This window comes from Eptatretus burgeri, chromosome 6, assembly GCF_056783735.1.
Source record: "Eptatretus burgeri isolate ZD-2024b chromosome 6, Ebu_testis_v1, whole genome shotgun sequence".
Lineage (NCBI taxonomy): Eukaryota > Metazoa > Chordata > Myxini > Myxiniformes > Myxinidae > Eptatretus > Eptatretus burgeri.
Genome location: NC_140966.1, coordinates 88,273,818 through 88,296,087, shown reverse-complemented (window position 1 = coordinate 88,296,087; position 22,270 = coordinate 88,273,818). Strand labels below are relative to the sequence as shown.

At 49.4% G+C, this 22,270-nt stretch overlaps 1 protein-coding gene and 1 long non-coding RNA gene across 9 annotated transcripts in view; one reads left to right on the top strand and one right to left on the bottom strand.

The window, feature by feature from the left end:
• The window catches only part of LOC147025277 (uncharacterized), a 60,527-nt gene that overhangs the window by 3,302 nt on the left and 34,955 nt on the right, over positions 1-22,270 (bottom strand). The gene's annotated exons all lie outside the window — the stretch shown is intronic.
• SSX2IP (SSX family member 2 interacting protein) overlaps positions 18,313-22,270 on the top strand; it is a 63,484-nt gene continuing 59,526 nt past the window's right edge. For 2 of the 8 annotated variants that reach the window (XM_085886115.1, XM_085886111.1), the window contains exon 1: positions 18,351-18,535. In XM_085886115.1, coding sequence (XP_085742241.1) covers positions 18,495-18,535 — 41 coding nt within the window. In that variant the 5' untranslated portion in view covers positions 18,351-18,494. Of the gene's footprint in view, positions 18,576-18,600; positions 18,741-22,270 lie in introns of those variants that run through there. The other 6 variants (XM_085886116.1, XM_085886112.1, XM_085886114.1 and 3 more) reach the window with 5 other exon arrangements.

Genomic DNA, 22,270 nt, shown 5'->3' with positions numbered 1-22,270 from the left:
AACGATCACACCCCCCCCTCCCGTCCTCCAACTCTCACCTCCTGTCCTCCAACTCTCACCTCCCCATCCTCCAACTCTCACCCCCCCCCCCAACCTCCAACTCTCACACCCCCCAACCCCCAACTCTCAATCCCCCAAACCTCCAACTCTCAAACCCTCCCCCAACCTCCAACTCTCACCCCCCAACCTCCAATTCTCACACCCCCCGAACCTCCAACTCTAACCCCCCAAACCAACTCTCACACCCCTACCCCAACCTCCAACTCTCACACAACCTCCAACCCTCCCCCCAACCTCCAACTCCCCCGCACAACCTCCAACTCTCACAACCCCCCACAACCTCCAACTCTCACCCCCAACTCTCCCCCCCCACACCCCAACTGTCTTCTCGACCCCCCAACATATTCTCCAATCTGAAACCCAGGCGAATTAGTCACAGATTGTAAGCAGTTTTCAGTACACTGCTTCTTATTGAGTCATGAATAATACACCGCTTTACTCCAGTAACTTTGCAGTAACACAAAAGGGATTGCAGGGTTGCGTTTACAGTTTCTATTATTATTATGAGCTCATCTGGAACGTAGTTCTGGGGAGCTTATGGGATGGCACGTTGTCCGTCCTTTCATCCATCCACAAACACTTACAAATTCTACTCTGAAACTACACACAAAATTTCGATGAAACTTGATCACTACCTTGATCACCCAGTATGAACCAAAGTTTGTTCACCACATTAAAAAAAATCCAGGCCTGAGGGTGTCTACAGAGAGAGTTTATGGGGGAGGTGGGGGGGATTGCCAACCCGAAGAGGTAATTGCTTTCTTCTCAGAAATGAAACACATTTCCAATGAAACTTCACCACAATTTTCATCACACAAAATGTACCAAAGTTTGTTCATGACATTTTAAAAATCAGTGTATCGGGGTGTAAGTGGGGGCTTCCCCACAAAATATGGATTTGCTTTCTTCTCCGAAACTATACACGCAATTTTGGTGAAACTTTACCACAACTTTCATTACCTATGATGTACCAAAATTGATTCGCACCAGAAAAAACAAAAATCGGGCCTTAAGGGGGTCTACCGGGGGTCAGGTCAGGTCAGGTATGGGAGCATGTGCCGGAGCAGCGCATCGCTGCGTCCACTTTCCGCCGGTACTCCAGGGGCCTCCGTCTGGCCATCCCCCAGGCAGATGCCAGGCCCATCCCCATCTCCTTGAGATGTCGATCAACCTGCTGCAACCACGAGGCATGTGGTCGGCCCATTGGCCTCCTCCACTGACGAGGCTCCCTCACTGAAAGAATCTGGTGAGCAGGATCAGTGTTAGGAAAACGAGCCACAAGTCCATACAGCCGCAGCTGATGCTCACGGACTATGCAGGTAACAAATCTCATTTGAGTCTCTCTCAGTAACCGCTCGTTGGACACAAAGTCCGAACAGTGATAGCCAAGGATTCTCCGAAGAGACCTGATACTGAAGGAATTAAGTGTCCGTCTCAGATCCCTGGTAAGAGGCCAAGTCTCACATCCGCAGAGCAAGACTGGAAGCACCAAGGACCTGAACACTAAGACTTTCATTCTCTCGCACAGGTACCGGCAGCACCACACCCCATGATCCAGTGAATCCATGACTCCCCAGGTCTGATGCAGACATCTATTGACCTCTGGCTCACAGCCAGCAGAGAGGTGAATATCACTGACATGGTAAGATAATCTCTCCATGACCTCAACATCCTCACCACTGTGGTGTCATGGTAGTGGTGCTCCAAAGGCAGACACGAGCGGGGGAACAGTTCAACCCTGCTTTATTGCACGAGCGAGAGCGTGAGCGTACGTTGCCCGTAACTCCCCTTTATTATGTACTCGATGCACTCTACAAGCCACACGACTTACAGGCTCCCAGGCCACAACGGCTACAGCAACCACTACAACGCCTCAGGCGGCACGCACTCCTATATCCCTTGCAAGCACGTGATCACGCTGACCACTCCTCCACCACGCTCCCCCACATCATGTCCTGCCCCCGCAGGCCTGCTACACCACACTCCTCCCTCTTAAAACCATGATTATTAAATGACCATCATCATAATAAGCATAAGCAGCATAGGATACCATGATATAAAAACAGATAAGGTACAAAAACGATAATAGCCCCAAAAAGAAAAAGCACAGGTCATCACACCATATAACGTGTCGATGCGAGCGAGTGGAGCTGCAATGGACAGGTTCCAAAGACTGAGTTGCACAATGAACCCACAAAAACCCTGACCGCGTTGCAGATATTAAGAAACAAGGCAGGAAGCATCACTACGCAGCAGAAGCGCCGCCGGGCGGCTCATGCCTACACGCTCTCCGGCGAGGTCGCGGCGACCTCCCGAGAAAACCTCCCCCGGCACCATCAAACGCCCCCCCCCCCCGGTCGACAAGGCGGCACATCTCCCCCAGCCAGACCCGAAGCAGATAAACATTCCGAGGCCGGAAGCCCGCTGTCTGGAAGCCGTGGCGCCAACGCCAAACCCGACTGACCTTGGGTGGGGACGCTGAACAGCGCCGTCGGCTGGATGCAACAAATACCTCATAACAACCCACGCATTACAATCAGCTGAGATTCCAACGTACGTCCAAACGGCCTCGGGCGAGAACAGAGAGTTGCGCCCCAGGCGCCAGGCACGTCTGACCTTGCCAAACCTAGAGGTGGGGGTAACGCTGAACAGCGAACCAGCCCCGGCTCTGAGTCGATCTCTGAGAACCACACGGCAATTAGACGGAAGCAATTCCATACAAACCACACATCAAACCCAGGCCTGTCATAAATCAATAAGAACATCATCTGTGCAATTGCAAACTCCTTGTTTCGTACAGCGCGTTCTTCCGATAAAATCCCCGCACATGACAAAGTAACAACCCGTGGCTCGTGGCAGCGGGAGGTCAATAAAACCTCTTTATTCGCCATGATCGCCCCCAAAGCCTTCACATCACACCAGTTATAATGAAAATCCCATCGATTGATCCCAGCCAAACATATTCTCACACATGAACTGTCGGCATTTATTTCAACAACGTTAAACTGCATCACTTGAGCAATGAAAATCAAATACGCAATGAACAGCAACCCATGAACCACATCACGTGTCCGTCTCCCGGTTGTCGTCGCGACGTTGCGATGACCTGCTTGTCGTCGACAGTCGCGATCCGCGAACTTCTTGAACGCGACGGGCTCGCTGCAACTCCCCGTTGAAATCGCCTGAACGACACAGGCGCGCATTGCATCATGAGCGCAGCCGAAGCGCGAGAGCTCATCGCGGCTGGCATGGCTCCCGTTGCTCCCGAACCGCACATCAACGTTGCAGGAAGCAATGAACGGCAGCTCACGTTGCATCGTCACGGCCCCCGACGCCGGAACCTCACCCTCGCGTCTCGAGGGAGGCCCGGGCCCACACGGAGGTACGTGCTCCGAGGGAGGCACAGGTGCACCTGGAGGTACGAACTCTGAAACAGGAACTGCGAGCCCCTCCCCTCGCACCACGAACCGCAGGAGCGCAACCCGCTGACCCCGCTGGGCAACCAAGACATGTGCCCCGCCAACCGCCGGCAGCGCTTCACCGGCATACGCGTGCGATGCGAGGGCAGCACGAGTGGACTCAACTCGACACCCGATCAGTGCCCCGATCACCTCGACCTCCACTGGCATTGGTCCTGTCACCGTCGGACCAATTGGAACCAGGTTCAACACGGGCAGCATCAGTGCCCCGGTCATCTCAACCTCCCCTGCCATTGATCTTGTCACCTCCGGACCAATTGAAGGCAGGTTTAACACGGGCAGCATCTCCCATTCCGGGTTGCTGGGATCTCTGTACCCAGGCTGCAAGACTCGACCCGGGGCGTTAAAGCGTACGCCATGTACCGAACACCGTACCGGCAGTAGGTCTCGATCCGGGACGCAAGGGTCGCTTCGTACACCGCCATCCATGACCGTTATGATGGCCGATGACTCTCGGCACACACACCGTAGACGTCCCCGAGTGCTCAGACCGCCGTCCGATTGACTGCATTGCAACGCTCGGCCACGACCTGCGCCGAAGACCGTGCGTGCCTGGAACACCGCGCTGACCTCCGGATCATCTGCTGTGCACCGACCATCGAGACCCCGGACATTCCTCAGAGCTTGCGCGACGTCCGACGCTGCGTCCGAGCTGAACTGCGTGTCCTCGTTCTTTAGCCGTGACCTCGCAGAAACCATCCCCAAGATTTGCCAAGCCTCAATTAAACGAACTCCGAGCGTGGCCGTTGTCCACTCAACGTGACCGTGGAAAAAGCAGCCCAACTGTTCAGAAAACAATTCGAAGTCGACTCCCACGAAGACAGGCACGCGTCCGTGCGCCGTGCCCCGACCTTCTGCCATGCCTGAGCCGGCCGTGCTGGTGAGACACCTGGCCCCGGAGCCTGTGCGTGCGGCGCGCGCGAACCTGCGACGCGCTCTTCGCTCCTCCGGGACCTCGAACCGCGCGGGGTGCGCTGAGTTACTCGCTGCCGATCCGAACTCAACCACCCTGCACATGCCGAACCAAACAGCCTCGTCGCCAAACTGTGGTGTCGTGGTAGTGGTGCTCCAAAGGCAGACACGAGTGCGGGAACAGTTCAACCCTGCTTTATTGCACGAGCGAGAGCGTGAGCGTACGTTGCCCGTAACTCCCCTTTATTACGTACTCGATGCACTCTACAAGCCACACGACTTACAGGCTCCCAGGCCACAACGGCTACAGCAACCACTACAACGCCTCAGTCGGCGCGCACTCCTATATCCCTTGCAAGCACGTGATCACGCCGACCACTCCTCCACCACGCTCCCCCACATCATGCCCTGCCCCCGCAGGCCCGCTACACCACAACCACAAACAGGAACAGAGAAGATAGTAGCGTCCAAGATGTCATTGAAAGCCTGGATCTTTGTTTTAACCCAGAAAACCCATAATCCCAGCGGCTCCGACTCCTCATTCAGCACATCGAGGGCCCCCAAAAGGATATCCAGACTCTCCACAAAGATGACTGCATCATCTGTGAAATCAAGGTCAGAGATCTTAACATTCCTAAACGATGCACCGCAGCTTGATCTCTCCGACATCCTCCTGAGAATCCAGTCCATACAAGTGCTGCAATGTGTGGGGGCCAGTACACACCCCTGAGGAACTCCAGTCACACCTGGAAATAAGTCAGAGATGGAATCACCACATCTCACAGCACTCTCAGCACCAGAGTATAGTTCAGACATCAGATTGATCAGTTTTGATGGCACCCCACGAAGACCAAGAATCCTACAGAGGGTATCCCGATTCACTGAATCAAACGTTTTGCAGTAATTAACATAGGCTGCAAGCAGCCCCTGCCGAAACTCTCGTCTGCGTTCGGTGAGGACCTGAAGAGCAAGGATAGTCAACTATTGACCTCTTTGGTGTAAAGCCTGACTGCTCTGGACGCTGGTGCTCAAGCAGATGGTGGTGAACACTAACTAGATTTATCCAAGCAAAGAACTTGCCCGGCACTGACAGCAGCATCACCCCTCAGTAGTTGCAGTCCTGGTGATTACCCTTCCCTTTCCAGAGAAAGACCCATTTCAACTGGTTCACAGCAGCCTGTGTTTCCACAAACAAAGGTGGATCACAGTCGATTGGAGGGTCAGCAATAGAGATAGTAACACCCCTGACATCCAACTAAACAGATGGTGGGTCAGCCTGGTGCATCCGCCCAAATAACCGGCCCAATGGGCCTTCACTTCGGACTCATCTGTCAAGAGCCCGCCACCCTCTGCTCTAACTGCAGTGCACCGAGGGATGGGCTTGGAGGAACGCAATGCGAGAATTCCTCTGCAAGCAGGGTGAGAATGACTTGCTCTACCCCCTCACAGATTCCTCACACATCAGCCTCCTTGTCCACCCTTAGTGCACGTACAGATTCACGCCTCAGTTCCCTGAACAGCTCAGCTCGGCCATTAAGCCTGGCCCTGTGACCCTGGTCAGTGTTACGCACTGTCCTTTGACAGATAAATTTTTTCTTTGCCCTATGGTGAGTTCCAAGACATGCACCGGCAACATCAAGGACGGTGGTCTTGAAGGCACTCCACAACTCTTCAGGATTCCCGAAAGCACCCAGTCTCCCCAAATCCCCACTCAACCTGTCTGTAAACTTCTCAGCTACCCTCTCATCCTTGAGCTTGCCAACATCCAGCCTCGGCTGGGATGGTACCATTCTCTCGGATTTAAGCTGAAACTTCTGAGTTGCTCAAACAATCCTGTGGTCAGTATTGAGGTTCTGAGCACTCCGGTAGACCCTGGAGTTCTGGATCATCCTCCAGCGACCATCAACAAGCACATGGTCAATCTCCTTTGCCACACCGCCGTCGGAATACCAAGTCCAGCGATGAGCCTGTGGGTGCTGAAACCATGAACCAGCACCCTAAGTACATGACTTCTTGTAAAGTCAAGGAACTTCGTGTTATTGTGGTTCACTGTTACAGACCCATCAGGACCAACAAATGTTTCATAACCATCCCTATCAGTGCCAGTTGATGCATTGACATCCCCCAAGACTAGAAGAGTATATCGCCTGGAGCACTGACCAAGCACAGACTCGAGCATGGCATGGAATGCGTCCTTCACGGTGAAATCACTCGCCTCAGTCGGAGCATCTACGCAGACCAGGAAAACGACACCAAGGAATGATGAATCCTTAGTCTCATAATACGCTCATTGACAGGTGTTATCTCAATTATCAGGGGAGTCAGCGTATTGGACACAGCTCCAGCAACTCCTTAGGAATGGTAACCATCAGAGTGACCAGATCAATAGTAGGTGTAACCACCCACCATGATCTCGCCGCAATCCGGTCTCCGAACCTCAGAGTGCTGCAATACCGATGTTCAAATGCTGGAGCTCAGATGATAACAGAGACGGGTGATCATCCTCTCTTAATGATAAGACATGCCAGGCACCCACCCAAAGGGACCGCCTCAGGTTAACCCAAGGAGACCGCCATCTGGTTGACGACACCTCAGCACCACTTCGACCTACACCACTGCCCCCCGTACTTTTACCCCATACTTTTCATCCTATCGTCAAGGAATGGGGGTCCCGAAGGCTTTGTCCCAATCCTATCATCCGGTGAGCTGCCCTGTGAAGGGCAACAGCACAGGAGGTACTCCCACGGAGTGGGTTTTCAATTTTCTCTACATTTGTGGGTTTTGCGGAATGAAGTGTTTTTTGGTGGCTGGTGTGCAAATCCTGCCACCAACTTTCTCAAAAAAGTAACACGACTGCAGGAGGATGTCCGCAGACACAGTTGGGCCCTAGAAATGGATTAGCCGATGGCTCACAATGATCTCCTCCACCCTTTGACAGGTTTTGTTTTTAATCCTGCTGGGTGTCCATATCAACACCCTCCTCACCAAGAAACTTAGTGCGGGAGATGGTTTAATCACCGACAACCCATCCATGAAACAGGTTCGTACAGGTTTACATGGTACCTGGGGCAAGTCACAGATCTGATCAGGCCTGACCTGACAATTGGGGTTGACCCCCAAAATAGGTATTTGCTTTCTTCTCAGAAATCACACACAAAATTCGATGAAACTTGACCACAACCTTCATCACCTGTGATGTACCAAAGTTTGTTCACGACATAAGAAAGTAGGGTTCTAATGGGGTATGGTGAACTCTGGGGAGGGGGGGTTCCCCCCAAAATATTTCTTTGCTATAATTTTGGTTCACTGGTACATTTTGCTGATTCTGTCCAACATTGACTTCCTCCTTAGTCTCACTATTCTACCAGGTGAGCGTCCAGGAGTATTGGCCCTGTTGTTATTATTCACATGATGTTATTATTATTATGAAAACGATATTACTGTGTGAAGAAACCTCGGCTAATTTGTTACTCATGCAGTAAAAGCCCTTGTTGGCCACGTGAGAAGACCTTCGTTTGGGTGGGTAAAAGGCAATGGAGTGTCTTTTCCTGCCTTAAACCTCCCAAAAGTGCCTGCCTTAAACCTCCCAAAAGTGCCTGCCTTAAACCTCCCAAAAAGAAAAAATAAACTTTGGGCAGTGTACAAGCAACAGGAAGTCTGGAACATTGCATCAATCGCTCCAGTAAAAAATTACCCCCAGTTGGGGTGACGGTCATCTCTGAAGCTCTGTACATGTGGATCGCTGATCCGCTTAGAATGGCTTCGATGTCGTCTTGTCTTTTGGTTCAACGTACAGACGAAAGCCCGGGAGTAAAAAGGATAGAAAACCTCAGAAATAAAATTACAAATTCGAAAAATACGACCCGACCAGATTCAGATATCTATCTGTACCCTACTATCATAATCCGTTGGAAATTCCGCCGTGATCGGATAATAAATGGCGGAGATAATGTTGAAATTAGCTGATTTTTCAACTTTGGAGTGACCTTCACCTTGACATTGACCTTCAATCGTGTCTAAAGTCATACTGCCGTGCATCACTCATCGACCCCTACCTACATACCAAGTTTCATCAAGATTGGGCGAAATTTTTTTGACCGTATCACATCGACGATTTTTCAAACTTTGAAGACACGTGACTCGATAACCAGGAAGAATTAAAAAAAACCGGCCCGAACAAATTTAGATATTGTTCCATGTTATCAGAATCCGCAGGAATTTCGAAGATCGGATCACAAACAGCGGAGGAGATAGATTTTGAAAATGGACGATTTCGCAACTTTGGAGTGACCTTGACATTGATCTTCAATCGGGTCAAAGGTCATACCGTCGTGCATCCCTCATCGACATCTATCCACATACCAAATATCAAGGAAATCGGAAGAAAAAAAATGGGGACGTACGTACATACATCGAGACTGGTTTTATTGGGTCATCTCGTTAGAGATGACCTAAAAAGCAAACTGAACTGGCCTGAAGGTGAGGCCAAAGGAATAAAGCCTAAGGCCTATATACGTAGTGTGTCATTGGAAGGCCCATGACACCTATCCTTTCAATATTTGATGATCTTTTTTTACAATCACTTTGTGTTTAACACAGAATGGAAAATATTCCTGATGGTAGTCAATGAGAGGGCATGGCGATTGTGAATGACAGGTTTAACGACATGTTCACCTGAATTGAATGAAAATTAAAATGGTGGATATATGATATTTCTGTTTCCAATTGTGCTGTCCTATGCCGTAATGATGTCCCAAAGGTAATGACGTAGTGTGACAGACAGATAACTGCTGCTACTTTAATATATCACAGATAGAGCGGGGGGGGGGGGGCACGGCCTGATAGGAGATGGTAGAAGACAGAAAGACCACCGACCAGCCTGCGGTGAGAGAGTGAGAGATCTAAAGACCCAGCTTCATCGCGGGAGATACTAATGATCCAGAATGCCTTGGTTTCCACAGCGTGAAGCCGAGGAACGTGAGAAGTGGGAGCACCAGCCCAGAAGGGAGAGTAGTACTCCATCAGGCTGTGGATGAAAACTTTGCACGTGGTCAGGAGCTCAGGTGTTCCAAGGAAGGACTTTGCACGATGAAGGATGCCCAGTTGGCAATTGGCTTTGGAGGCCAGCTTGGAAATGTGTCTTTCCAAGGAAAGATCATGGCAGATAGTGAGACCCAAAACCTTGAATGAAAGGACTTCTTCAAGTGGATTGTTGAGACAGTGGATTGGGTGGGCAGGGTTCAGACGGTACTTTTGGAGAGACATCGTGAGAGTGTGAGATTTGTCAGGATTGAAAGACATGTTCCACGTGTTGTACCAGCTTGTGATTTTATCCAGATCTACAAAGAGGGAAGAGGCTGCTGCTTGCTGATCTGAGGGATGACAGATGGTACGGCAGAGGGTGGAGTCATCAGCAAAGAGACAAAAAGGATTATAAAGATAAAGAAGACATCCGGCGTCAATGCAACCCTGCTTTGAATGGACACTTGACCCTGACTGATGATGTTTACTATTATTTAATTGAATTTAGAATGGGATTAAAATAAATTCAATTCAAATGGAAGACCAAATAAGTACAGTCCTGCATTGTAGTAATCAGAAGGAACCCAAACAAGAAAAGAGCAAAGATGAAGTCATCAGGCGGAACCTGGATAGGATTCACATTTCAGCTGCTACTCCTCAACCATCAAACCCATCCAGGTACAGCCAAGTGAGTCTTATTCAAGAAGAAAATCAAAAAGAACCCAAATTCAAAAAATTGAATAATTTTGGCTGCCAGACCATGCCTCTGATCAGGTTAAAATTTAAAACATAAATTCTCCAACACTACTAGATCATAGTTGTGAAGTTTCACGTCGATGGATGAAGCGGTTCAAGAAAAATAATTTTTTTTAAAAGATATTTATTCAATCCAAAATGGTCGTCAGTCCATGGTGACCTATCAATTATTCATGAACACCCTGGTATTCCCAAGTATTGGGGAGCATGTGTGTGAAGTTTCCCCTCAATCTGTCCAGCCGTTCTGGAGAAGATTCTTAAAGGTTTTTGGGTAAATCCAACGTGGCTGCCAAACCATGTGACATATGACATCATAATTATCATAAAAACATTCTACATGAGTAGTCAGTTGCTCATATGGTGAAAATTTTGTGTCAATCTCATAGGTGGTTGCAGAGAAAAAAAACACACGTTCTGTGCGGACAAACAGACTCAAATGCGATACCCTCTCCTCCGGTGAGGGCAATAAAGGTGAAAAGCGAGGGCCTCGGCGATGTTCCACAACAAAGTATGATCTATTTTAAAAACGCAATGTTTCCCTTCCGTTGCACTCGCAAGGATTGACACACTGAATGATATAGACCTGTGGTGACCTGCAGCCAATATGCAAGGTATCACTCTCGAGTCAAGTCAATTGGCTGTGTGACGTCACGAGCTTTCCTTCACAGAAGGCCACGTCACCACCATCCAGGATTCCACGCCCAGCACCCCTTCACTTCCGATCACGTGCAAGAAATAATTAAAATTAAAACCCACTTTCAATTCCTACCATCCCATTTGTTGTCACCTCCAACTTGCCACGTAAAATATATATATATATAAATAATGTTTTCTTACAATGAACTTCAACGCAGGAAGTCATTGGGCCCGAAGCTTGTGCTACGATTGCCAACATATGGTTGTTTTAAGCAAGGAAACATGAGAACATACTTTGTGTTTGGTATGACTCGGCCAGGGTACGAACCACCGACTTTCCAGATTCAGAGCAGCCACAAAACCAGTGGTCGGCCATCCAAAGGCCAGGGTTCAAACCGACTTTCCGGATTCAGAGCAGCCACTACCGGCAGTGGTCGGCAACCAAATAACAAGAGCCGCCATTTTTTTCAAATTTGGTCTCATAATTATCATACGTCTCTTCATGTTACTGTAGGTTTCCGGTAAAGAATTCCAAACTTCAAACACAATTCGGACTTGTTTGTTAAGATCATGCATTTCAGTCCATCTGTGTTGAAGTGCCAGGGAAGATCTGTGCCTTCGCGACTGAGATGATATGGCCGGTGCTTATTTCTTTCGTCTTGAGGCAGTCAACAAAAGTTGACAAAACATCTTCTCCCCTTGTTTGGCCTTTGAGGGGCAGCAATTCAATCAGCTCCTCTCGGGGTCCTTCGGGTTTCACGTACCTGCCGAGAAGAGCAACCTTTGCAATGTCATCGACATCGCACGACTCGTCACAAGCAATATAGAATCCTGGAGCTGAATTAATGTCCTTAATCTGCTGACTGGTAATGTGTGTTGCCATTTTTACTATTCTGTCTCCCACCGTATTTGCAGACTATGCATGTGTCGAATATTTTTGAACAATTTCGTTTATTATAAAAAAAAAAAAATCACTGCACAGCCGCTCTGATACTTTGACAAAGTACTCTTTTATATATTCATCATCTGTGAACGGCTTTCCTCATTTCACAATCTCCTGAGTTGGCCACATAGCTAGTGGTAGTTGTGCTACTCGGTGATTTCATCCATTTCATGAATGTGTTCTTAACTTTGGTGTGCTTTGTGCTTCAGCTCCTCCATGGCATCTCCAGCTGGATACTTTTCGGTAAACGGTGTGTGTGTGTGTGTGTGTGTGTGTGTGTGTGTGTGTGTGTGTGTGTGTGTGTGTGTGTGTGTGTGTGTGTTTTAAGAAAATGCTTCTCGAGATTGGATTTTTTGTTGTTGGCGAATTTCTCGTGGCAAATGAGATGTGAAGGGAGCCCGGCCGAACTTGATATGAACGCGAAGGATTCAGTCCATTCATTTTGAAATTATCTGTTTTCCTCTTCGATTTTATCCTGCTTTGAAGCCATTTCACAGTTGACCTTCACAGTACCGCTGATGAATGTTGTAAACTTCTGTTTCCTGAAAAAATTTTTAAAGACTCAAAACGCTGATGCAACCGTATTCATCAATACAGTTCATATATGGAACTGAAATGAGAGCGAGAGATGAACCTTCAGAGTTTAGGCTTTATTCCATTTGATTGGAGCCGCTTCTGTGGGCACACCGGGGAATACAGGTTCAGCTAGGAGTACATAAGCAGTAACGTATACATGTGCAGTTAATCATTGCAGACAATCCGCGTAAGCACGGAGTTCGATATAATCTCCATTCTCACCAGTCAATGAGCACCTTCAGTTAACGAGCATCAAGTGAACAGCCGATGTCAATAGCAATGCCCCGGGGACAATCACTCGTGCCGCAGAGACCTCCCCTTATACGCGAGACGCACAACATGTGATCCCGCGTCATGTCCCTCAATTCACGACAATTCACCACATTCTCCCCACCTTTAAAATGTAACTAGGGGCCCATCTTACACACCATGATTGCTTTAGCACTATAGGAGTATACATTTCAAGCAACGCGGACTAATAGATCTACAGAAGCATACATGCCAAGCAGTGATTATTTTGAGTTGTAGGAGCATGGAAATGAGCATCGATATATGATATAATGGGCATATAGGAGCATGAGCAGCGAGAATGCCGATAATCCCCTTTACAGATTGAGTCGTCGAGGGGGCCTTATTCGTCGACCTCTCCGGGAGTAAACGGCAGTTTCACTTGAGGGAGACTCCCGATCCTCTTGGTGAGCCTCGACTTGTGCCGGGGATGACTCCTCGATCGCTCTCGGGTGGAACGCGGCAGCCCCGTCGCCTGGCGGAGTTCCTGGGGGGGAAATGTCAGAAGGAGGAGTGCCAGAAGGTGGTGTACCGGCGGGAGGAGTACCTGAGGGAGCCAGATGGCGAACCGACACAGTGGTCTCCCTGCCATCCGGGAGCCTGACATGAGCATACTCTGGATTAGTGTCAATGAGTTCGACCCCCTCCACCAGCGGTTCATACTTGCTTTGTCGTACCGGGCGTTTCATGAACACTGTACCGGGGTGGGTCAGCCAGTTGGGCACCGTTTGACCGTCAACATAACGTCGTTGGTGAGTAAACATACGTTCGTGAGGAGTGGCATTTGTGGACGTGCAGAGCAAAGAGCGTATGGAATTCAGAGCGTGCGGAAGAGTAACCTCCCATCGCTCGGGGCCCAGTCCTCTCGATTTCAGCGCCAGAGTTACGGCTTTCCAAATAACTCCATTATACCGTTCCACCTGCCCGTTTCCCTGTGGGTTGTAACCCGTCGTTCGACTAGTTGCTATGCCGTGCTCTAATAGGAATTGTTTTAGCCCGGCCGACATGAAACACGGCCCTCTGTCTGAATGTATGTACGAAGGTCTCCCAAACATAGCGAAGAGGTCAGAGAGACATCTCACGACAGTGCCCGAGGTCATATCCGAGCACGGAAACGCGAAAGGGAACCTTGAATATTCATCAACAACGGTGAATATGTATCTGTTGTCTGTTTCGGTCGGCAGGGGCCCTTTGAAGTCAATGTTTAGTCTCTCGAAGGGGGAAGTGGCCTTGATCAGTCTGCCAGATGCCGCGCCATAGAATCTGGGTTTTAGTTCAGCACAAACAGGGCATGAAGCATTCATTTGTTTAATATCTTCAACAGAATAGGGAAGATTTTGTCTGCGTACGAAATGTGCCATCCTGGTTACCCCTGGGTGGCACAGAGACACATGGAGGTCTTGCAAAGCCTGACTGATTGTTGCCGAACTGTAGACCCGGGAGAAGGTATCTGCAGCAGGGTTTTCTTTCCCGGGCCGGTAAACAATGTCGTAACTGTAGCAAGCTAGGTCTATCCGCCATCTCATAATTTTTTCATTCTTAATTTTCCCGTTATTTTTCCCATCAAACATGAATGCCACGGATCGTTGGTCCGTAACGAGCGTGAAGTGGTTTCCCAGTAAATAATGTCTCCATTTCCGCAGCGCTTCAACGATGGCGTACGCTTCCTTCTCTATCGCTGAGTGTCTCTGCTCGCTTCTAGAGAGAGTTCTCGAGAAGAACGCGACCGGCCGCCCAGACTGATTAAGTGTAGCAGCTATGGCGTGATTTGAAGCGTCGGTTTCCACCACGAAGGGCACCGAGCTGTCGATCGATAAAACCACGGACTTACTGATATCATCCTTGAGATTGTGGAAAGCTCTTACAACAGCGGCATCTGGTGGAAAGTTTTTGCAATGCACTAGGGGATGTATTTTCTCGGAGTATTGCGAAATCCATCTCGCATAGTAAGCGAACATCCCGATCACCCGGCGCATTGTTTGCAAGTCCTGAGGTGGTGGAAGCTCACGGAGCGGGCGCAATCGCTCAGGATCAGGCTTAATTGTGCCGTCGGCTATTGTGTAGCCGAGAAGGTCAATTGACCTTGCCGAGAATACGCATTTCTCGTAGTTGAGAGTCAGATTATATTTTCTAGCAATGCTCAAGAATCTGTCCAGATTCCTATCATGTTCCCTCTGATCCCTACCGCACACTGTGACATTATCCACGTAAACAAAAGTGTCTTTGAGGTTTTCATCTGAGATGATGTCGTCCATAACCCGTTGGAAGCAAGCTACCCCATTCGTGACACCGAATGGTATCCTTCTGAACTGGTAGAGGCGCCGCCCTGCCTGGAATGCAGTGTAAGGTTTGTCTTCCTCTCGGATGGGAATTTGATGATAGGTGCTTCGCAAGTCGATGGTACTGAATACCTTATAATTGGCCACGCGTTCGACCATCTCATCTATGCGCGGCAGGGGGTAGGCGTCGAGTTGGGTGAAGCGATTGACCGTTTGGGAATAATCGACAACCATTCGTTTCTTATGGTTCTGACTGCTGGTTACTAACACCTGTGCGCGCCATGGCGAATCGCTCGGTTCTATAATTCCCTCCTCCAGTACTCGCTTGGTTTCCGAAGTGATGAAATTCATGTCAGCAGTGGTATATTGCCGCGATTTGATCGCTATCGGTTTACAGACCGGCGACAAGTTAGCAAACAGCTGGGGGGACGTCACCTCCGCGGTGGTCAACGCATTTAAAATTAGACGAGGCTTGCTTCCTCCAAAGGGTATTTCGACGCTCGTGTGCTGCTTGAGGACATTATGACCCAGAATTACGTCTGCGCACAAATCACGAAGCACCAGTACCTTTACATCCCGATGCGTGTACCCTTTTACGTCCAATTCAACATTGCAGTACCCTCGTACGCGGGATTGTAGTGATGTGGCGGCCATGCATACCGTATTGTCAGTCGGGTGGATTACCCATTTCCTGCCCTTCACTAGCGAGCTGTTGACGAAACTTTCAGAGCTACCGGTATCAATCAGTGCCTCAGCCATATGCCCGTTAATTCGTACGTTGATGATAGCCTTGGATAGATTCCCCGGGGAGGCTGCAGTCAATTTATTTTGCGAGTAGAGAGCCGCAGAAGTGGGTTTATTTCTCCTTAGAGTAGATTGACATACCCTGGCATAATGCCCTTTCTTGTCGCAATTCATGCATGTGGCATCTCTGGCGGGACATTTTTGACGAGGATGCCTTTTGTACCCACAAAAGAAGCATTTACCAACCGGAGCAGTTGCTGAGGAGTTTGACGAGGTCTGGGTATCCGGCTCCTCGGGTGTTTCTCCATCCCCTATGTGGCTGTGTCTGTGCCTATATCCCCATCCCATCTCCATCTGGCTGTGTCTGTGCCAGTGGGGTTCCTTGGGTTCCCACCGTAGCAGCGTTCATGAGCAGCATCGGTGTCCCAAATGACTCAGATTGCTGCTGAGCCGTATCCATCGCTCGAGCCTGATCGACTACCTTGTCAAGAGTGGGTTGCGCTTTCTCTAGTAAGCGTTGCCGTATGTGGGCTGATCTGAGTCCTTGGATGAATGCCTCCCGCGTGGCTTCCTTTCGGTGTTCCTCGGCGCTTACCGCCCGGAAGCTGCCGTCTTTTCCCAGCTGATTCAGAGCTTGCAGGAACTGATCGATTGTCTCCCCGGCTGCTTGCTTGCGTGTGTTGAGAAGATGTCGTATGTATACCTCGTTCTTGGGCTTCACGTAGAGCGCTTGCAGCACCTCGATCGCTGCTTCGTAAGTGTCGCACCCCGAGAAGAGCCTATACACGCTGGGCGAGACATGATTCACGAGAGCGGCAAATTTGTCAGCTCCCTCCGCGATGATGGTCAGATAGTGTGAGAAGGAACAGAACCAATGTGACCATTTCATTTCTGCGTCAGTCGTGTTCGGGTCTGCGTCGAACCTCTCTGGTTTGTAGATCTTGTCCATCTTTGGTTGAGAGAGCCGAGAAAATCAAATGGAATAAATTGAAATGAGAGCGAGAGAAGAACCTTCAGAGTTTAGGCTTTATTCCATTTGATTGGAGCCGCTTCTGTGGGCACACCGGGGAATACAGGTTCAGCTAGGAGTACATAAGCAGTAACGTATACATGTGCAGTTAACCATTGCAGACAATCCGCGTAAGCACGGAGTTCGATATAATCTCCATTCTCACCAGTCAATGAGCACCTTCAGTTAACGAGCATCAAGTGAACAGCCGATGTCAATAGCAATGCCCCGGGGACAATCACTCGTGCCGCAGAGACATCCCCTTATACGCGAGACGCACAACATGTGATCCCGCGTCATGTCCCTCAATTCACCACAGGAACCACACACACACACACACACACACACACACACACACACACACACACACACACACACACACACACACACACACACACACACCATTTATTGGACGTGACAATCTCATTCCGAATCCCTCTTGAACATCCCCCATAACTCACAACACAAGTCAAGCCTCCAAGTGAAAATCCTTGGATTGTTGTGCCGTAGACAGTCTATGACATGACAACCAATCCTTCCTATCGGCACAATTGCCACAACAAAATAATGAGCAACAATTCAACATTATAACTCCTATTTTAACAATTGTAAATACAACGATGCGGTGCACGTGAAGTTTCGTACTTGGTTGTTGGTACTCCAAGATGGCGGACAGCAAGCGTGATGACGTCACACGCACGCGGACCCCTCCATTGAAGGAGGGAGTTCGCAAAACAACATCTCGTTTGTTATTTACATACAAATCGTTCGTGACGGGATTTGCGATTACCTGCCCAGTGAGGATCAGGGCGTCGCTAACTTTGTAGAAGGGGGGTTGGAAGAGTAAACTGAGGCTGCGAAACAGGTTGAAGTAATAATATTGCCGACAAGATGGCGAAAATAATCGCTTCATGGAGAGCAGGCTGCGCGCGGAGCACAACGTGAGAGTCTTGCTCGCAGAATTCGCCGGTAATCGGATGTATTTTCCTGTTTATCACTCCGCCAACGTTCACAAGAATTATGTTATCCTTTCACGAAGCTTACAAAGATTTTTTTTTCTGAAAATTAATTTATAATGAGGAAAAGGGGGGATTTTATCGATCGGGCTCGCGAGACACACCTTTAGTCCTTAAAGAGCCGCAGGTCCCCGAGCCCCGCTTTAAACCCACGGACGTTTTCATCCACCGGAGATGCAAAAGCACAGCATGACGATCATCGATGACTGAAAGGGATCGCGAGTTGTTTGCATTGTATCAAAACCTTTTTGAATTATTTGTACCTTGAACGTATGAATCGCATCAAAAGCTTGAACCGTTCGTTTTAGGGGGAAAAAAAAATAACTGCTTCCCGTTTCTTATATACACAATAAATTAATTATTGAGAAAGGGTGCAAAATTCGATTTTAATATTTAATTTTATTTCGAAAACCCACGGCACGGAACCAGCGGGAGCACAGCCTCGTTCAACCAAACTACGGCAATACACCCCGTCGAGGCCACTGAGCGAAACCTGTAAACATTGGCGCAAACTGTCCGTCTGTTTGATTCAGTCATCATTGATTATCATTATTATTATTATTATTATTTATTTTTAATGTGTAGTGTATTGTGGGTGTAATGTCTTCCTAAATATCAATCTCAACTCTTTTGGTGGTGAATTCCACGACGCATTAAACAGAACATTCCCGAAAAGCCCGGCGGCATCGGAGAGTTCTTGAATGCAACAAACTCGAGCTTCAGAGTGGAAACAACAAAGTACTGTAATCGGAAAAGCCGCTGAACTCTCGACCAATGGCGGAGCGCCGTGCACTTTGTAAGCTCGTGGTGGCCAGGTGTGTGTGAGTGACGCGTGTTTATTTTGGACGTGTCAAGGTGAGTGATTGATGTTTGTATGAAAAAAAATTTTGTGCCTCTGCCGAGGACCCGGACATTGTGGTTGTTTGGTAGTTGATGAGAGAGCGCTGTAGAGGTTGTGTTGGGAGAGTTCGGGGCACGAGTGGTGCGCTGGTCGTGAATGAAGTTGGATAAATTGAAGAGGTATTTATTTATATCTACATATTATTTCTGTTAACGTCTGCGTGTAATTTGACGTTTCTCCAAAACTGCCGGACGGATTGTCGCCACTTTCGGCATGCGGGTGGTCTGTGGTCTAATGAACAGCATGGGGCGATGTGAGATCGCGCCAGACGGACAGGTTTGGGAATTTTCGGCGATTTTTCGAATTTTTATGTTCGTCTGTCTGACATTTTATGTCTGTCAGGTCAGGTTCGATCTGTGACCTGCTACAGGTACCATGTAAACCTGTACTAACCTGTTCCATGGTCGGGTTGTCGACGACTAAAACCGTCTCTCCCACCAGGTTTTCTGGTGAGGAGGGTGTTTGGATATGGACACCCAGCAGGATTAAAAACAAAACCTGTCAAAGTTCTTTCATCCCCTCTTCCTGTGCAGGCTGGAGTTCCTCAAGGTAGCGTTCTGGGCCCTGTTCTTTTTCTGGTTTTCATCAATGATCTCTCGGACTCTCTGGAAAATCCTCCATTTCTCTTTGCCGACGACTCCACCCTCTGCCGTACCATCTGTCATCCCTCAGACCGGCAAGCAGCAGCTTCTTCGCTCACTGCAGATCTGGATAAAATCACAAACTGGTCCAACACGTGGAACATGTCTTTCAATCCAGACAAATCTCACACTCTCACTATGTCTCTTCGAAAGGACCGTTTACAAAACCCCCCCATCCACTTTCTCAACAATCCTCTGGAAGAAGTCTTTTCTTTCAAGCTTCTAGGTCTCACTATCTGCCATGACCTTTCCTGGGAAAGTCACATTTCCAACCTCCCCTCAAAAGCCAGTCGCCGACTGGGAATCCTCCGTCGTGCCAAGTCCTTCCTCGGCCCTCTTGAGCTCCTGACCACTTACAAAGCTTTTGTCCGTAGCCTGATGGAGTACTGCTCTCCCCTCTGGGCTGGTGCTCCTGCCTCCCACCTTTCTCGGCTTCACGCTGTCGAAACCAGGGCATTTAAGATCATCGGCATCTCCTGCAATGAAGCTGAGTCTTTGGGCCTCTCACTCAATCACCGCAGGTTGGTCGGTGGTCTTTCTGTCTTCAACCGACTCCTCTCCAGCCTTCCCCCCCTGCTCTCTCTGCGATTTGTCCCAACCTCATTTCCACAGGGCGCTCAAGGTCCGCCAACAACCCCCTTCTGGTAAAACTACCAAAATCACGAATCACTGCTCATCTTCACTCTTTCATTCCTCTTTTTTCCCGCCTTTGGAATAAACTTCCTCACTCTATTCTTTCCCATTCTTCCCTCCAGGCTTTCAAAACAGCTGTTCACCACCTCTTATCTTCCCCCATCCAAATCCTCAATCTTTTCTACCCCCGATAATCCACCCAAGCCCACTTCCTTCATTTCTCCTGCTTTCCTTCCTGAAAGTCCCTGAAATGTCCATCTTCTCTTCGCCATGTTCCCCGTCCCATCCCCATCCCTCTCCCTTCCACAGTTCACCTAATGTGTCTGTTCCCCACTGTTTTGTCCCTTCCACTTCCGCCCCTCTTGTCTCATGCCTCCTTGCTGTGAGTTGTGTGTTAGCTCTCATACGAGCCTCGACCAAGGTATACAAAAAAAAAAGGGCGGAGGAACTCCTTGTGAGCCAACGGCCATCCATATCTAGTGCCCAACTGTGTCTGCGGACGTCGTCCTGAAGTTGGGTCACTTCTTATTAGGAGGTTGGTGGCAGGATTTGCACTCCAGCCACCGTAAAACCCTTCATTCCGCAAAACGCAAAAAAATCTGAAAACCCACTCAGTGGGAGTACCTCCTGTGCAGCTTCCCTTCGCAGGGCAGCGCACCGGATGACGGGATTGGGGCAAAGCCTTCGGGACCCCCAATCTTTGATAGGAGGGAAACCACGGGGTAACATCCCTGGGTCAGATTGCGGGAGAGTGTGTCGGAGTGGTGCTGAGGTGTCGTCCACCAGACGGCGGTCTCCTTGGGTTAACCTGAGGCGGTCCCTTCGGGTGGGTGCCTGGAATGTCCTATCCCTAAGAGAGGATGATCACCTGTCTGTTATCATCTGAGCTCAAGCGTTTGGACATCGGGATTGCAGCTCTCTCTGAGGTTCGGAGACCGGATTGCGGCGAGATAATGGTGGGTGGTTACACCTACTATTGGTCTGGTGGCTCTGATGGTTACCATACCCAAGGAGTTGCTGTAGCTGTGTCCAATAAGCTGACCCCAATGATAATTGAGGTAACACCGGTCAACGAGCGTATTATGAGATTAAGGATTCGTCACTCCTTAGGTGTCATTTCCCTGGTCTCTGTTTATGCTCCGACTGAGGCGAGTGATCTCACCGTGAAGGATGCATTCTATGCCACACTCTAGTCTGTGGTTGATCAGTGCCCCAGACGAGATACACTTCTAGTCTTGGGGGATTTCAATGCATCAACTGGAACTGATAGGGATGGTTATGAGGTGTGTGTTGGTCCCCATGGGTCAGGAACTATGAACCAGAATGGCACTAAGTTCCTTGACTTTGCAAGAAGTCATGGACTTAGGGTGGCTGGTTCATGGTTTCAGCGCCCACAAGCTCATCGCTGGACTTGGTATTCCAACGCTGGCGGTGTGGAAAAGGAGGTTGACCATGTCCTCATTGACGGTCGTTGAGGATGATCCAGAACTGCAGGGTCTACCGGAGTGCTCAGTTCCTCAATACTGACCACAGGCTTGTTGTAGCAACTCTAAAGCTGCACCTTAAATCCTGGAGAATGGTACCATCCCAGCCGAGGCTGGATGTTGCCAAGCTCAGGGATGAGAGAGTAGCTGAGGAGTTTGCGAACAGGCTGAGTGGACACTTGGGGGGGTCTGGGTGCTTTGGGGGGTCCTGAAGAGTTGTGGAGCGCCTTCAAGACCACCGTCCTTGATGTTGCCGGTGGATGCCTTGGAGCTCACCGCAGGGCAAAGAAGAATTTTGTCTCTCAAGGGACACTGGATACCATTGACCAGAGTCGCAGAGCTGAGCTGTTCAGGGAGCTGAGGCGTAAAACTGTACGTGCACTGAGGGTGGACAAGGAGGCCTATGTGCGAGGAATCTGTGAGGGGGTAGAGCATCACCTGTGGACAGGTGATTCTCGTCCCGCTTACAGGGGAATTCGCGCATTACGTTCATCCAAGCCCATCCCTCGGAGCACTACAGTTCGAGCAGAGAGTGGTAGGCTCTTGACAGAGGAGTCTGAAGTGAAGGCCCGCTGGGCCGGTTACTTTGAGCGGTTGTACCAGGCTGATCCCCCAGCTGTCGAGTTGGACGTCAAGGATGTTACAATCCCTGTTGCTGACCCTCGAATCAATTGTGGTCCACCTTCGCTTGTGGAAACACGGGCTGCGGTGAACCAGTTGAAACGGGGCAAAGCTCCAGGGATCTGTGGCATCCATGCCGAACTTCTCAAGGCTGGTGGAAATTCTGCACTCGTGTCGTTGCATGCAGTTTTGTGCTCTGCCTGGAACACAGGCATCATCCCAACTGACTGGAAGAGGGGCCTTGTTGTCCCTCTCTGGAAAGGGAAGGGT